Here is an 18,468-nt window from a genome sequence, read left to right on the forward strand (position 1 = left end):
TAGCTCATTACTTGAATATTCTTGATTAGCGTTAGCTAGCCAATTGAAGTCCATATTTCTGAGCGACACAATATTTATAAGGATTTAAGTAATTCGCTTGATAACTTTTTGCTTAAAAGGAATTTAGTTCACCCTTTCTACAAGGCATAGTCACAGTACATATTTGATCAGAGAAGAAATTATATTTACCATGGTTTTCCATTTCCTTATAAAATCTGTGTCTTTAATCTTGTACCTCACTATTACCATATTTAATCCCTACGCTTGACAAAGATAAAACAAATAACAAAAAAGAGATCAATGTTCTGCTATGCCACATAGAGTATACGTCTTTACACTGCAATTCAATTTGTGTATGTGCATGCGCCTGCAATTTTACGTACTTTGTGTATATAGTATACGTATATAGGGTGGGCCAAAAATGATAGAGTACAACCAAACAAGAGTCGATTCTAACTAAAAAGTAATAAGGAAACACTTGGTTATAAAAATTTTCTCGTCCGTGCTTTCGAGTCGTCGCGTAACCAACAACAAGAATATTAAGATATAAATATTGCATTATTGTGTGTGTGTGTGTGTGTGTGTGTGTTGAAAAAATTGACTCGCGTTGATTCAAACACGAAAAGTTTTCTCAATTAAATTTTCACTCGCGTTTATCAGTAAACTTCTGTCGTGTACCCTTTTCTTCTCTTTGTACGAGAGAATCAGAGCTTTTATTATACTCCTGTGTATAATAAAAATTATTTATTTTCGCTCTCTCTCTCACCCTCTCTCGCGAATTAATGGCCACGTTAAATAAACTCAGACAAGACCTCTCGACCATTCCATTGTTATAACCGTGCTTTAAACGGTATACGACATACCTTTTTAAAGAACCATTCAACGCCAAATCCTCGCAAGACAACCAAAACCGCTATCCTCCTCCTCGTCTCGCCCTAAATTCATCAAAAGCTCCCGTCCCTCTCCGTAAAAGCGAAAATTTCTCAGTAGAACCCTTGGGGAGAGTTTCGTGAATCGCGCGCCAATTCTCCGACGACTACTCGTCCGGAAAGGAAATATATAAATACGAACATCGAAAGTGCATTAAGCTGAGAAAAATAGGAATATACATATACATATACACACAAGCACAGACGGTGTAGAGATACGAATGGTCCTCGTCGAATTTCGGCTTTCCGTCTCGAAGCTGGAAAAACGAATCGCTTCAAGTTGAAATTTCACCGTACGCTGGGGATAGGTGCAGTACACGCATATATGTATATGTGTAGATACGTATAGTTGGTCTCTCGTGTCGAAAACGATGAATCGTGTAATTTGTCAAAGCTGACAATCGTGGTCGGTGTCGAGGATGCTCGGAGAGGGTAACGCGTGACGCGAGGGGCGTCATCGTGTCAACAAAACACGTCAGTCAAAGGAAAGATCTTATTAGGGATAGTGCATGCTGTGTTCGACGTGTGTTGTAATCGGAGGGCACCGGGGGTTCAGTCTCTGATGATCCAGGTGGCAAAGAAGGCGAGCGTCCTCAAGAGGCGGAAATCGCGGAATCGCATGGACGTGCAGCAGCAGTCGCAGCAATCACTTCCGCCGGTCACCATTTCCGGAAGTGCGGCTTCCGGTGGACCAGTCGGCGGCCCGCACCAAGACGCCCAGCGTCTCGAAAACGAGGGGGACGTCGTTTTCTACATGGAGGAGCCCAAGTCTGGTACTCCCAGCCGTGTCAGACGTGACAATCGGTAAGTCCATCACACATGGTCTTAAGGTTGTGTTCCCCTGTAGGTCGTGTCTGCAACTGCAGCGCAAACGTCCATTCTGTGACCTGACACTCTTGCGCAGTATCATCGTCCTGGACCCATATCTATTTTTTAAGCTTTTATTCTTCCGAGGTACGCGAATGCATATACAATGTCTGATATAGTGAACGGCTGTATAAAATGATAAATTAATATAACAAAGCGTTTTGGAAAGCTCTCGAGATATTCTTCAAGAATAAACAATCAAAAATATATCATTCCGTTTAAAAACACTCAGGGCACTAGCGCGATCTTTGAATAGCTTTTCAGAGTTAAGCCAATAGCATCAACTTATTTTACTCTCTTGCAAAACGATATAATTATTGTTATTCCATAAATTTTTTTTTTCTCTATTTTGCTTTCCCTACGAGATAATCCAGATTATATATTAATGATAACGGGTTTACTCTGTAATAATTAGAGTTTATTTTGTCGGGGTTCTGTTTTAGCCAACGTTTTTCGCCTTCTGTGTCGACACCTATATATATAATTTTTTATTTTTAGAAACTACGCAGTGCGTTGGACCCTATCGTGTACGAAATGTATCAATACGAGGTATATTCGTTTTGGAAAAAAAAAAGAAAAAAGCGGGAAAATAGAGTTGGGAGACTTTTATCGAAACGACAGTGTAAATTATGATTTTTCCCTTTTGCTGAGAATAAAATTTGGCCGCTGCTAGAGAATGTGCTGCTGCGAGGTTGGGTGAAACTGGAGGATTTGCCTGCCAGGTTAATATGAAACTGGTGAGAAGCGGCACGTGTCAAAGGCGCGTCGTCGCGTTCCTCGAGGAAAGAACAAGCATCGTGGCTGCACGCTGACGTAGACTCGTTAGAATAACGATTTACGAAACTTGGCACGACAGACACGTCAACCAGCCTAGGAGCACTTTCTCTAGAGCGCCTTCTCGGATGTCGAAGGAACTAGTTTGGGGAGCTTGGTAGTGTGAGTAGTGTGTTTCCGGTTTGCAGGGGGAGCCTCTTCACTTCGCAGACAAGCTCGGTGACGGAGGCTACCAGCGATGAAATTGACATTGACATGGAAGAACCGCAGCGAGTTACAACGTGAGTATTTGCCAAAAAACAACGAAATGAATGGCACAGCGTAAATTGTCGAAAATGTTACCGAGATATTCAAGGTATACAATTCGGATAATAGCAGAAAGATTGTTATAAAATCACATTGGTTTTTTTCTTTAATAAATTTTGTGCAATTTAAGTTTCTATTATACATATTTATATACAAATTCAAAAGTATATAAGCAGGACTTGTAAAAGAAATTCAGAGCATAGAATTTAGGTTGTAGCGAAGAAAAAGCATAAAAATGTTTTAATTTTCATCGATTTTTAAAGATTGCTATCTTGTTCAAAGTCATACTTTCGGCATGCTTTAGAATATGTGACTGAAACGTTTTTGCCATCTCAATATTCAGCAGAATAACGTTTCTGGCACGTTTTTGACACTTTGTGTGCTGTGTGGATAAATTTCTTTTTTGCCCATTCTCGCACATAACATAAACGGCTAAATCACCGTCCAAAATCAGGTTATGGACAAGCCTCTGTCAGACTGTGTCTCCATGCAAATTGCTTTCATTCCGTATGCGAAATCGATACTGGCTGTGTGAGTGTGTGACTTTTCAAGTGGTCCGCGCTTACCCTCGTGTATAGAGTTAGTACACTGACAAAAAAGCTATTTCAATCAATTAATATTTAGCTAAAACGAGCAAACTTTTGTTCATTCAACTAAATGGTGTAATTATTATATCTCGTTGAATGGATTAAAAGCGTATATAGTGGTAAATGCTGAAAACTATATATTTCATTAAAGTATTAAAACGTTTATTTAAAACTAAACAATTATGTAGTTGCTATTCAATTTATGAAGTAGTTCATCGAAGAACAAAATAATTGATTAAAAAAATGAAATTGTAAAACGAGCAAAAAAATTGACGTTCGAATAAAATTTGTATCGACTGAAAGGTATATTCGATTAAAATAAAAAAAAAATTTTATTTCTGTTAAGGATAAATTATATAGATGTAATAGAGCAAATATTTATTGATCGAATATAATACGTTGATGTTCAATCAAATAATTGATTGAAACAACTAATGTTTAATTTATCTAAACGTATTTAGTTAATTGGACTAAATTTGAAACTCGGTGTAGTCAGGGGATAAATTTGGTCGTGTCACCGCCCACCGGAAGAGAACGAATCCCTGAATTAACAATAATGACGGCTGCATAAATGATGAGGTGGAAAAATGCGTCACGAGCATATCGCATAGAGTTTTACGCGTCGTACCGTAGGAGATTTGTAAATGCATCCGACGTGACGCAATATTGCGGTGAAGCTCTAGTGGCATTTGTAGATTCTTATAGCTTGATGGAAGACTGGTCCGCACCGCAGCAGCCACAAAGCCCTTTTTCCCCTATTCTGTAGCCTAAGTGCTTTTTGCGCCTCTCCATTACTCGAACGGCAAGACGGCCTACATTTCCCTTTCTTTCATCCATCTCGCAACTTTTTAACTCACGCGTCCGAGTTTTTCCATTTTTCCTCTAAACATGTATTTGCGCGTCCCGAGCCAGCTGTTTTCTTTTGTCATGGTCAACTCTATAGTATATGCCAGTACGCCTGGCTTCCTGTATACACAGAGACCTGCGTATTCAGCCAAATCCACATGCATTTATTCGCTATAGCTATGTACGATATTATTATCGTATCTCTCTGATTATTCACTGAATAAACTCCTAACAGAAAACTTTCTTACAATATTGAATCATCTATTATTAGCACTCATCAATCATTTGCATTTTCATACCAATCGAGCCATGAATTTTTCACGTAATTTCACCTGCAATATATTAACCCTCGCTTTTAGCTTCCATAATAAAGTGATTAATCAGTGCACCTTGATGTAAAATGTAAAAGGAAAACTTGATTCGTGGAATTTTTCTTACCGACATTCTATAGAAAATTCGATTGTATTTATTTACTGCTCGTTACCCCGATAGATAATTTACTTGGGAGTTCTGTAAGGAGACTCGATAAGGTCTTCCAGATTGTACGTGGAATTGATGTGGATTCTACCCCCCCCCCCCCCCACCCCCACCCCTCGCCTGCTACGTCACCGGTTGCGTTTTATATTAACCTTCTGAGACCTTGGAATTTTTAGAGAGTTATTTTACAACCCCAATAAAATAGTCAAAGTTCTTTATTTTTCTAACAAAGTCTATTTACGACAAGTGTTTTTATACTTTAACATCATAGCTACGAAAACACGATTCCCAAGTTTTTATCGATGACTATATTGTAGGAATACAGCAAACTACAAACTTCGATTCGAGCGAATCAGCTTCCTTATTTATTTTTAATTTTCTATCTTTATTTTTAATTCTGTCTTTGAGTGTCAGAGCCGTAGTGGGTCAATCCGATAAATTTTATGCAAGTTAGAAAAGCCTATTTTAACGAAATCTGGCCCTCGTAAAACGTGTAAACCATTCGCCAAGTTTATACCATTCGAGTTATTTTACGCGTTAGAAAAGTGTAAATCGTTAAAACTAATGGATGAGTTGCATTGCGCAAAAATGTGGCTATTCTATTGAAGTGAAATTTCTAATAGAAAATGGTGTAGATTGCACTGTGCTGTTGTGTCGAGAGCACATTCGCTTTGATGCGGTAAGTCGAAACACTCGTCGTGCATCGGCATCAAAGTCATTCTTCCTCTCCGCGCGACCCATCGTGTTTTTCAGTGCTTTCAAGAGCACAAGTATAAAACACTGACAATGGTGAAGCGATATTCTTAAATTTCAGCCACGAGTTTTAACGACGTCGCTATCCTATTTTAACGTAAGCTCGCAACGCCATAAACTTGAGATGGCCAATTTAATATCCATCTCATTTCTGTGCCTACAATCGTGTCGTCTATAACTATAGTTTGATGCGCTCGTATTTTCTCGAAACATGACGATGCACTTGATGAGCTTATATATTATATCGACGTAGTAAAGAGAGAGTCGCCAGGAGCTATATCGTTAGAAGCGTCCGCGTCCTCGAACGATAAAGCTGTCCCATTTGTGCTCGCGTCGGTCGAGTCGAGAACCTTCTCTTCTATTCCGTCGAATCCTTCTCAAAACGTAAATAAACATCACGGCGAGGAGAATGGTCAATTTTCTCGAGAAGCGTTTCATGCTGAATATACATATAAGCTCGAGTCGATCGAGGCGTGTGCCACAAATTTTTCCAGGAACTACTCGACTCTTCAACAGCCACCGGAATTCCTTGGCTCGAGGCGGCAGCCGTGCATATAGCGTAAAAACTGCTCGGAAATATTTTCAATGTGAGAAACGTCTGGATGATACAAACTTATACGCCTCCTTTCGGAATTACCGTAACTCTCCCGAGCAGAAAAATCTTAGGGAACGCCTTAAAATTTGCGAGGATCTGATTCGGTTAACATAGAATTTTTGCTTGCTCTAATTTTCCGAATCAGGACCAAGTTAGATCGATAAATGAATCAATCAGAATTATATTGGTTTATTGCGTAGTTTTCACACGAGGCTTAGAGACGAGGTACTATTACCTTCAGGCTGATATAAAATACGGCGTTTCTCGCTTTCTAGGAGGATCACATCTATTCTTTAAGTATAATCGGAATATCCTTATCAAGCCCTTGTAGCTAAATCCCAAGTTAATTTCTACTCGGGTTTGTGCGGAATACGGTGCTAGAGAGACCCGTTGTGAAGCCTCAACCGCAAATTTACTGTACAGAGGTCACCTTTAAGAGCCTTTCCCTAAAACTATCAAAACCCCTATTACTCGAATATCGGGGACAATGGTGGGGAATTATGTTCTTCGGTTTTTATCGAACAACGAAGGATTAGTTTCGATCAGTTTGCCATTCCTTGAAAAATTGAGAGAAGTATATAAGTATCCCGAAACAGTTACTTCTGCCAAAATAAATATCACGATGTTACATAATCCGCTCAGGAGATTATCTCCAGGCCTGATATTAAATTGGCATTGGAGGGTTTTAAATAGCTGTGTGTTACGGCCAATACTGAATGGACGTCATTATTTCCGCCACTGAATATTTCATGAAAGTTTTGTTTTTGCCCTTCAATTAACGATTCACAGGCATCGATTCTTGCATGTTCCAAGGACGTATCGCATTTGCATGGTAACTCACATGCATTCTGGCCTTTTCGACGACCATTCCAAGAATCTCTCGCAGAGTCAACGATCGGCTTTTATCATTTTCAGACTGACCGAGGCACATCGAAACGCCATTAGGGCCATCAGGAAGATCAAGTACTTTGTTGCCAGGAGAAAATTTCAGCAAGCGAGGAAACCCTACGACGTTCGTGACGTCATCGAGCAATACAGTCAAGGTCACTTGAACATGATGGTGCGAATCAAGGTGAGGCAACTTTTCAAACATTTGTTCAATCTGTTTGTATACGTAAGAGGCATTAACGCCTGGATAAACTGCGCGCGTTAAACGCTCCACCAGAGCTCACAAACACGCTTTGACAAAAATGAATGAAAGAGAAAAGTTATTCTACCGTGCTGAAAAGGGTCTTTGTATCGCTGAAAATTATCTTTCGGATTTCTAGGTATACCGATGCCTCAAACTGTGACCCTAAGATCTTCTATGCGAAAGTCTATAGTCTCAAACTACAAATATAACAGTAACTTTTTTTTAAATAATCAAAACCGGTTAAGGCATAAAACTGATAACAGTCTATTGACTAAAGTTTTGAGAACAGAAACCGATTTTTAAAATTTCAATTAATATAAAATATTTGAATAATTATTTATGTCCATTTTTGTGAAAATGCGAATCTTAAGTTGTTTTAGTGTTTATAAAATGTAAACGAGAATACAGTAGAAAATTGTCATTAATTCGTTAGTTAATTTTATAAATAAATAAAAATCATTTATTTTCGATCTTCGTGCAATGAAAATATTTTTAAATTTCTTATTTACAATAATTAATGTGATCATTATCGGATTATAAATAAGCACATATATATATAATATAATCCTCAATTTAATAAATGTGACCAATAGTCAAATTAGTCAACGTTATGAGAAACAAGAATTTAATTTTATTTATGATATTATATTCTATAAATACATTATAATATTAAATATTTTATTATAATACTATATAATAAAAGTTTCAATCTCATAATAATTCAATATAAAAAGTACGAGAGCTCGATACGCCTGAAAATCTTAGACAAAAGGCTACCAATTCGAACAGTATAGTCTGCCACTTTTCTCTCAGCCACTCGGTCTCCACTCTTCTGTCAGACAAGCTCTCTCTCTCTCTCTCTCTTCTATGCCTTGGGCTTTTGGCTTACCAAAGAGTAGAGGAACATTGGTACAGAAAATCCAGCAAATTTTGAAATCTTTCTTTCCATTATACTTTGTCAAACACCAATGTCTCTCTCAGCCTCGACTAAAGACAGAGTCTCTTATGCACAATCTGGCAATTAGCAAAGATTACAATTTTTGAAGGTAGTTTCGTTCTCGAATAGCAAGAAAGTGCATAATCTTCTATTATATATATATATATATATATATATCTAACGTTCATACTGGGGCGCAGCAGCAAAGTGCTGCTTGTCTCGCATCAATTATTGTCAAGTTCGAGCCATGCTGCAAATGTCAATAATTACTTATTAGAATGCCCGTCGCCGAGGAAGCGAACGCGGAGAGAGCCCCGTAAGGAAACTCTGACAATAGTATTGCTGATGCGTCTAATGACATTGCTAAATCGCTATTTCCTGTGGATGCGATTCGAATGATCAGAGAAATACGATAAACTTGTTTCTGTGCTGTTTAAAAGGAAAAGAAAAGTCTTGAATGGAGTAAAGGTTAAGCGAGAGAGCAGGGGGAGGGGGAGGATGGTATAGATATATAGCGCACGAAAATTACCTTTTAAATTTCGTAATTCTTTCTTCCGGCCGATAGGAAGGCAGAATGACGCTATTGAAGAAATTGATCGGCAGTTATCAGTGAGTGGCAGCGCGTATAAAAGAAAAATGTCAATCACCGTAATCTAGCCTGAACAGGGAACGGTCTTTTGTTTGGCGAGGGACCCGAATCTTCAGGGCCGTGCGTAAAGAGCTTTATTATGTATCGAGAAAAGCGTTATTAAGCATCTTTAAAGTTTGCTGCTCTGACGAGCTGAAATTCTAGTCCGGCAAGAAAAACGAAAATCGATATACGACGACGCTGAGAATTTTTCCTTTATTCTCGTTTGACTCGTGCTTGGGATCCTAATGGTTTTGTACGATTGTCTAATTGGCCATTTCACAGAGTCGTTATCCAAGAGATATTAACAATAGCTGGAATATTTTGATTTTTCATTGCCGCTGGAATGGGATTTCTTTGGAGGATGGAAAAAAAATTTAATGAATGACGTTAAAAATGATATTGGGTGCATGGAAAAAGGAGAATGATTGACGAATGTGCTTTGTTTTGCAGGAGCTGCAGAGAAGACTGGATCAGACCCTGGGTAAACCAGGGAGCTATCTAGCAGGCATCGACCGAGCGGGCAACGTGAAGCCCATGACGATTGGTGCGCGTCTCTACCGGGTCGAGCAGCAGGTGAGTTCTCCAATTCCAATCACTGCTCCCTCCCCCCCCCCCCTCCCTCTTTTCCCATCGTTCTTTCTTTCTCCATCCGCAGTTTCCTCCTCTCACATCCCAAACCAACCCTCTTCTTATTTATCAAATCCTTCTATATTTAGCTCCGGCTAATCCTCCAAAGCAAACCCAACCAACTCGAACGATTCCATCTGCGGCAATTCGTTAAAATCCATGCTAATCACTTTCGTTCCTTCCATCCAGCAATTATCCTGCAACAGGATCAAACGCTTATCGTCCTTAATAATTGCCTCTTAATTATAGTCTCTATATTTCTTGCCTCCTTCCATCAAATCTCCTTGAAAATTGCTTTTGCTTTGACGTGAGAATAAAAAGCTCGCACTCTTTTCTTCCAGCTCTCCATCATGGACAAGAAATTGGACCAGCTGATTTACGTTTTGAACGCTGTGGCGCAAAAACAACAAATTCCGCTGAGAAGCATAGAGGACGATGTGTAACACAGAGCTGCCTACTCGGCAGCGGAACTTGCAGCAATGTCAATGCAGACTTGGACTTTGCCAAAAGTCACTATTACTACAGCGAGGTCCAGTATGATCGCGAGAACAGCCGAACACTAGTAGTCTCCTTTTCGCGAGAGAAGTCGGAGAAGCTTGAAAAGTGGGGGGGGGGGGGGGGAGAGAGAGAGAGCGAAAAGCGAGAGTTTGAAAGAATTGTCACAATATCTCCCTCCGATCCTTCGGATTTCAGTTACTTGTCTAATAAAATCCATATTGCCTCGTAGTTCGATAGGAAAATAGAGGAGTTTCTTCGGAGACGTGGTGGGGGGAAACGATGAAGAAGTAAATCTAAGGATGAGCATTTTTCTACGAGTCCTTTGCCGTTTGCCAGAGAACTAACATGATCGAGCACGAATCGCGACTAATTTCAATTTTATCGGGACAAGAAGAAGATATGAGAAAAGTTTTTGGCCAGCTGTCGCTTCAGCGCAGTAGTCACCTCGAGCCGGCCCAGCCTCGGATATGTACTGCAATACCAAACGTGTTCACTGTGAGAACAGCTGCTTCAACAACGTTCAGTAACCACGTGAGTTAAATAGCTAAGAAAACACAATCTTGAATTCCCAGGCGGCCAAAATCGAGGTAACTGATGCCATTGGTCAGAGATATCGAATATCGCATATTGCTTTTAAATTCAGACGTATGTAATAGATTGTATCGAAATTTGATCAGAAAACTTTAAAATTATCCACGAAGAACCAAAGAAGAAGAAGAAGAAGTGTCGATTAAGAGAACTTCCGAGTCACTTATATATTTAGAGTCGCAAATGAAAAAAGGTTTTCGATAGTTGGGTCAAGTTTGACGTCTCTTTAAGAGAGACTTTAAGGGAAGGACTATTAGCCTTTCGAGCTCGAGGCAATAAACACAGCAATGCGAAACGCACAGGAAGAAATGATACCCTCGCCTCAAAACATCATTAATCAAGATAGAAAAGTTTTACAATATTTTCACTGCTCGATTTCGAAAGTGAATATCCGCATATTTTTCCAGTGTTAAAATTTGCTGGAAGTTTAATTACGGAAGCAGGACCAAGCGCTAATACCAAATTGTGCATATCACACACGAACACGCAACACACACTCACACGATTCGCCGAAATATTCACAATAGACTCTTCGGGCCAAGAAAAAATTGTCAAACACCGTGGGATAATCTCTAATCGATACAATATTGTGTAGTCTCGATCAATGCACAGTTATTGACTTTCGATGATTTATGCATTGTACATTTGCATTACAATAACCAGTCTTATCAGTTTACTTTTCTGGCACAAATGCGAGCTTTCGGGTAAAAGCTTCGTCTGCATGGGCAGTCTCCATTTTTTTATCGCTTTTTTCAACACGTAGTTACAGTTTCTCATGGACGACTATATGGAAAGATTAGTTCAAGCCATTTAACGCAGTTAATGGGACATGTATTTATACACATTGATTATATAGTCTTCGATACACCAAAACGTTTAATCGATTTCTGAGACAGTATTACGCATACCGCTTAGGGACATTCTTTGTAGAAAGCTCTATTATGCTTAAGGACAAGCTCCGAAACTGTGTACATACATACATTACTCGATATACATAGAGAATTTTATTAATATACTTATTTACGTAATATACGTATAAATATATATCTATATACATATATATATATATATTTTATACACTGATTAGTAAAAATTTAAAAAGACGTATTAAAATCTTTACTACGAACTCTTGTAAATTTCACAATTTCTTATTTTTTCTTATTAGTAATGTACGATTATAATCGCGAATCGTCAACGCGACCGTCAGGCGTTTCGAACGAAATGTTACCGATGAAAACAGAATACTTGTAAATAGTTGAGAAATTATCAAAATTTGAGAAATCGGGAAAATAGACCACTGTGGTTTAACGAGGCGATGCTTCTTCGATTACATTGATTAAAACGCTGAAGGCGTTACTTCCCACTACCTACATATACCTATACCACAATGACAACAATACTATTGTACATACGAAGACTAATGATATAGATGAATAATATTCGTACTACAAAATGCTTTAGGGATATTTTTAATATCTTTTACGAGAGGACACTGTGTATAGATTTGCGAATCGAAATACATGCAACGCGTTATGAAGAAAACTTTCATTAGCAGTAAAAATATTACTATAATTTTTTGTATACTTATAGGAATGTAGTACTTGGTTCAAGGGTAATAAAATGGCACAATTAAATAATAATCAGTGATAGAGATTAACGGGACAAGTTTTAATATTAAACTCATATAATTTACATGATTTTTGTTGTTGCTACACTGGATTTGATGATCAAATTTCTGATAAAAGTAATGTAACTTCAGTGTTCTAGAACTACAAAGCTCTCGGACATTTTTCACTTTGATATTATTTTATAGTTGAATTCTGTAAATAGTATCCAGCTGATGTTAATTCGTTTTGAATTATTAGAAAAAAACTTTTCCAATCAAGTTTATTCGCAAGTGACAAGAAACCTTACTTTAATAAGGAAAAACTTTACTTTGTGCAATAATTTTATTGTGGTGTGGTCAACTACTACTTTATTGTTAACTAGTAATAAATGAATATCTTTTTCCGCTGAGAAAAATACTCCTTAGAGCTCATTGGAGTGAATATACATTTAATGAATTATGCGCGTATTATAAAAAAAATACTTTATGGTGCCTCTCATTCCACTAACTTCACTATGATACACTATTAGAATAGAAGCAATCGATAGGGTAGTTATAATACATTATGTAAAGAAACGAACCATTCTACCAAAAATTATCTATAAATTAATCAAGATCCTGACATCGATATGCCATGGCCAGGTTTCATAGCAATCTATGCACCAAATTATAACGAGATATTATCATCATCCATACTCGTAGTACATTTTCTACTTTGTGTAGCGACCATATACGTGTTAAAATCCTGAAAACTTTTCCGAATTATTCGCGATTATCGTATTGGTCGGCTTCATCCGATAAAACTCCATACGTCTTATCTCTAGAATAGGCGCGAGAAACAAGTAGAGGTGTGTCGGTAGAAAATTCAAATCTTCATCGTGGTGGTAGACAAGTTTTAGATGTAAGAATCAGTAGAGACAATCAATAAATGTACGCAATCATTGATTTATTCATAGGTTTAAGCATTCTCATAGATTTAGCCTATGTTAGAAAATATTCTTGGTACAACGACGGCTCATCCGATGATTTTTTTATGTTTTGTTAATTATAGAGTTTTCGGTGGTACGCTCATTCCTAACAAATTGTTAATTGCTTATACGAAGGATCTCAAAAATGCAAGTAGTGTTCGTGGAATGATCGAAAATGCGTATAATATAATTTTTATTATCGTTTACACGATAAAAATGCGTTATAACAATTGAATGTACGCATAGCTCATGCATAATGAATAGTCATTGTACAGTATACATGCTCACACACAACATACATACACATCAACACGGAAAGCGTGCACTCTTTTAGTTTATATCGATGAAAGAAACTTGTACATTTCTCCTAATTCTTAAGCTTTAGAGTTAAATTAGACATTAACGAGATACTGTAATTATGGGCAGTATAATATTGAAGTTGAAACAAGACTAGAGTATTATTATGCGACAACTTTGGTAGAGTCGAAACTTAGTATGTGATAACACGCAATCTATATATAATCGTAAAGTTTGGCATTTTTCATTTCTATCACGCAATTGCCTCTTATGAAACTCTGAATGCCTCCGCTCTAAATTAAGATGTCGCATTTCGACATATCACCATTCGATTATTATAGATTTTATCTTCAAATCTAAGCTAGTCAGACGTTTCTGTAAAATATATTACTAATTAATCTCGGTATGCTCTACGATACATCCATTTTCTCATTACTAAATATCTTTAAGCATTAGCATAACCGAAGAATCGTAAATAGCAATTACGAAAATTACCGAGATTCGATGACGGATTTAAAATCAATATTGTAAAGATACGTCAACTTTTCTATGCGCGATATTACCAATAATCTATATATAGATAACAAGCAGCAAGTCGTAGTACGAATCATACGGTAGACACACAACTGCATCTTATTAAAGCCAAAACGTTGTTTTATTTACGTTCTCATTTCCTGTACATATTATCTTCGTTAAAACTTTCAAAATGGGAATGGCTTAACGAGGAACTTTAGCAACAAAAGCTTTTTCAAATGTTAAGAAGAGCATGAGAAATTTATTCAATCTTTCTGTGATTTTAATCCATGACGGTTTACTCGTAGATACGTATTTAATAATGCTGGATTAGTCGATCCTTATCATAGAATTTAAGCAATGTTTATTAAGTTTCAAGGAGCGAGGAACACGATGCAAAAAGTGTTAGTATTAAATAATCTTGTTGAAGCTATTAGTATGAAATTTGTCATTTTTCTATTGTGGCAAAAAAAAAGCTTCCTATATATCATCGTCTATATAAATAATTTATCATGAAAGGCGAGCGAGCAGATGAAATTTAGTAATCAACGCTACTTCGCACGTACCTTTTATTTACTTATAGATAATAAGGCTTATTGGTTCTTAAAAATTCTATAAAAAATCAGCTGTTATTAAGTTTATCATTGTAACAATCAGTAGATTTTAATCTTCGGAAAACTTATCGATCGACCATCATTGAAATATTGACAACTACATTTGGACCAAAAAGGGCGGACCCGATGAAAAATCAGATTTTACGATACACGCAAAAGAATTGTTTACTTATGGCGCTTTAGCGGCTGTTTTATTCGGGAGAAGTTGTACCTGTTTATCTCTTTGATTAATAAAAAAGTATGAGACACAATCAAGAAAGTTGACTAAGATACTGAAGATTATAAAATATCCGTTTTTATGCAATTGTTAAATACAAACAAGACCAATGATCTTATTCTGCGCAGCAATTCGTAGGAAGCTCTATATAAATAATCAGACCAAAAACTACCAATATACTTATTACGGGACATTTTTAACTGATACGAGGCTGTGCGTCCTCAAAGGGATTCCGTATCTACAGATTAATTTACAGAAAGAATAAGGTCTGTGTTTTTGATATTTTTCGACAATCTCTCTAAATGTATAATTTCGACGCTTAATGAACTATAAAGAACTCTTACGAAAGCAAAGTTTAGCTTCAAAAATTCACATCATACTGAAACTACAGAGGACTTTTCAATTGTCTAATAATTGGATGAATTTTATAAAGATCGAATGACGGGCAATTTTCATGATTAGCGAGAGTGATCGATTTAAGAAATATGTAAATGACCAATGGGTTAAGAGACCAAAACAAGCAGATCATGTGTGAAGTTTCTGAAGCTAGACGAAAAATATTGCAATTCAATCATATCACCGTAGTTGCCTATATACTATCTATTAGTAGTACCTTCGTCGACAATACTGTTGACTCATTGTAACACTGCGTGTTAATTTCGATAAATCGTAAATATTGAATAATAGTTAAGTCAATAGTTTTCGAAATTCGTACCAGCTGTGAATGATATCTTTGTTTTTACTACTTACCTATAGTTTCTGACAAAAGAAATGCGAATGGTAGTACCGATAGGTAAAGGGATAACTCTTCTTATATAGTAATGATCATTGTCCCTACGAACGCATTGCTATTTTACTGAATCGAAAAGCAATGACTAATAAATAATAGCGCTTTAGTCAGTAGTATTGTGACTATCAGTACTTAGTTATTGATTTAAAAAAATACGAATGACAACGCATGGCTCTTCGCTGCGAAGATCGATTTTTATCTTCGTTACGAGATTATTTCTATTAGTGGGCGTTTTAACGCACTACGAGTCCAAACGAACGTTATACTATTATATAAAAAATACAATTACCGCATTATATATATAATTATAATAATATAATATAATAAATATTTCTAAGAATACACGATTCAATGCGATACATCTTTTCCGAAGCAAAGATATTTTGCAAGTGTCCTTCCAATTATAAATGTGGTAGTGCGCTCTCACATGGATCTATAAAACTTTTTAGACTTTTAGTCGAGCTTGCAATTGTACATTTTCGAGGTCCATCCACTACGCTTAAAGGACCGAAAGTTTATGCATGACGAGCGTTCTTGTGCACTTATCGAGAGTGGCAGAATATTTTAACGCAACATTCGATGCACGAGGATGGACCAAGTACGATATACCTATATAATACTTACATATATATATATATATATAAGTACAATTACTATAATATTATTTTCAGAAAACATTCGTAATATTCAATCTGTCAAATATTGTACATTCGAAACACTATTATCTATATAATTATATACAAAATTATTATTATGGATTACTAGTTAAAGTTGAATATACCATATCTACTATTCTCTGCAATTGTTTTATTGTCTTTTGCACTATCCATATCCAAATTCTTTATTTGTTATCAAGAGACACGGTAGTGTCTCGACGGCAAATACATACCGTCGAACGCTATCGTATAACCACGCAGTAAGTTTGTTGGACCCAACACTTTTAATTTTGTCCTTTTCATTTCAGATTTAGTAATTAGCAATCCAAAAATATGTCAAATTTAAACTAGAATCACTGCTTTGATAAAAAATACAAAAACTGCCACAAAACATGTTACAATTTAAAAACAAAAATAAGTTTGATTTAGCTCCAGTCCTTCAAATTAAAGGTAGCACTTTCCAACAACAAGAATACCGATTTTTCAATAATATTTGCTACTATCCGCTATGAAATATTTGAAAATATGGACAAAAAAAACGAAACATTAGCATTTTCTTACAAAATCGTCACCATATCGGGTACGCCATATTGAATTTTTCTATTTGTCCTTGTGGACTTTAAAGTAGTTTAAAGTAAATATTTGTATGTCGCTCGTTTCTATACATTTCAGTACAAAACAAACCGCATTTTTAAAACTAAAGTTAAAGTTGATTGAAAAATAATGTAAAAATTTTCACGTTTTTCAAAATTTAAACGGTTATAGTAATAAACAATTGTTTGAGATAGATAAAGAATAATGACAGAATTCTGAAAGAGCACATTTCAAAACCGTAGAAATATATGCGTCGTAAATAGCTGTCAATATTTTCCATCATCTCCAGTAATCAAAAAAGAAGATAAAATTTGTGTAATTCATACGAAATAAGTCAATTTGAGGTTATCAAGCATTAAATTAAAATCAATGAAACATACAGGCTATGTCCTTGATACTTTTGCCTTTGATCGCTGCAAGCTCACAAAAAATCACAACACACAACAGCAAACGCATTAGCCACTGGTAACATTCGCCATAATTTCAATTATGACACGAATCTTTACGAATATAACCGCTTTAAATTTCACTATACACTGCTCGCCAATATTCTACCCAATTATTACAAAAATAAACGCTTTTATTGTCACCATATACTGCATTTCTATGTTAAATCCAAATTTTATAGAATTAAACGCTTCCGGTGCCACTTCACACTTCACTTTAATATTTTGCCGTATTTTAAGTGATTTTTTAATTAAAAATGAAGAAAGATGCGAATTCCGTGCGAAATAATCGAAGAAAAGTGATGAAATTGCACATGCGCGTGAAAAAAGCAAAAAGTCCGGTCTCCCTCGCTCGCGGTTAAAAATTTCAAAAATTCGTCGCGGCCGCCATGTTGGAAGAAAACGATGGCGTCGGAGCGGGGAGAGCGGAGAACCTGCTCGCACAAATCCGAAAACTGGTTTCTTCCAACATGGCGGCCGCGACGAATTTTTGAAATTTTTAGCCGCGAGCAAGGGTGACCGGACTTTTTGCTTTTTTCACGCGCGTGTGCAATTTCATCACTTTTCATCGATTATTTCGCACGGAATTCGCCTCTTTCTTCATTCTTAATTAAAAAATCACTTAAAATACGACAAAATATTGAAGTGAAGTGTGAAGTGGCACTGGAAGCGTTTAATTCTATAAAATTTGGATTTAATATAGAAATGCAGTATATGGTGATAATAAAAGCGTTTATTTTTATAATAATTGGGTAGAATATTGACGAGCAGTGTGTTAAAAAGTTCCGCTTTCGGATTTGTGCCGGCACGTTCTCCCGCTCCGATATCCTTCCGCCATCTTTTTTTTTCGACTCGGCCGCCGCGACGTTTGTTTGAAAATTTTAACCGCGAGTGAAAGTTACTCCGAATTTCAGTTTTGACCCGCGCGTGTGCAATTTCATCACTTTTCATCGATTATTTCGCACGGAATTCGCCTCTTTCTTCATTCTTAATTAAAAAATCACTTAAAATACGACAAAATATTGAAGTGAAGTGTGAAGTGGCACTGGAAGCGTTTAATTCTATAAAATTTGGATTTAATATAGAAATGCAGTATATGGTGATAATAAAAGCGTTTATTTTTATAATAATTGGGTAGAATATTGACGAGCAGTGTGTTAAAAAGTTCCGCTTTCGGATTTGTGCCGGCACGTTCTCCCGCTCCGATATCCTTCCGCCAT

At 36.6% G+C, this 18,468-nt stretch overlaps 1 protein-coding gene across 6 annotated transcripts in view; it reads left to right on the forward strand.

The window, feature by feature from the left end:
• Positions 1–16,342, forward strand: part of KCNQ (KCNQ potassium channel) — a 32,913-nt gene extending 16,571 nt beyond the window's left edge. For 2 of the 6 annotated variants that reach the window (XM_066747145.1, XM_066747148.1), the window contains 5 exons: positions 1,486–1,733; positions 2,741–2,851; positions 7,050–7,206; positions 9,285–9,407; positions 9,803–16,342. In XM_066747145.1, the coding sequence (XP_066603242.1) occupies positions 1,486–1,733; positions 2,741–2,851; positions 7,050–7,206; positions 9,285–9,407; positions 9,803–9,904 (741 nt within the window). In that variant the 3' untranslated portion in view covers positions 9,905–16,342. The remainder of the gene's footprint in view (positions 1–1,485; positions 1,734–2,740; positions 2,852–7,049; positions 7,207–9,284; positions 9,408–9,802) is intronic. The other 4 variants (XM_066747147.1, XM_066747150.1, XM_066747146.1 and 1 more) reach the window with 2 other exon arrangements.
• Positions 16,343–18,468: the final 2,126 nt, after the last annotated feature.

This window comes from Prorops nasuta, unplaced genomic scaffold (assembly GCF_024137725.1).
Source record: "Prorops nasuta isolate Cenicafe-Biocafe unplaced genomic scaffold, Cenicafe_Pnas_1.2 PNAS00003, whole genome shotgun sequence".
Taxonomy (NCBI): domain Eukaryota; kingdom Metazoa; phylum Arthropoda; class Insecta; order Hymenoptera; family Bethylidae; genus Prorops; species Prorops nasuta.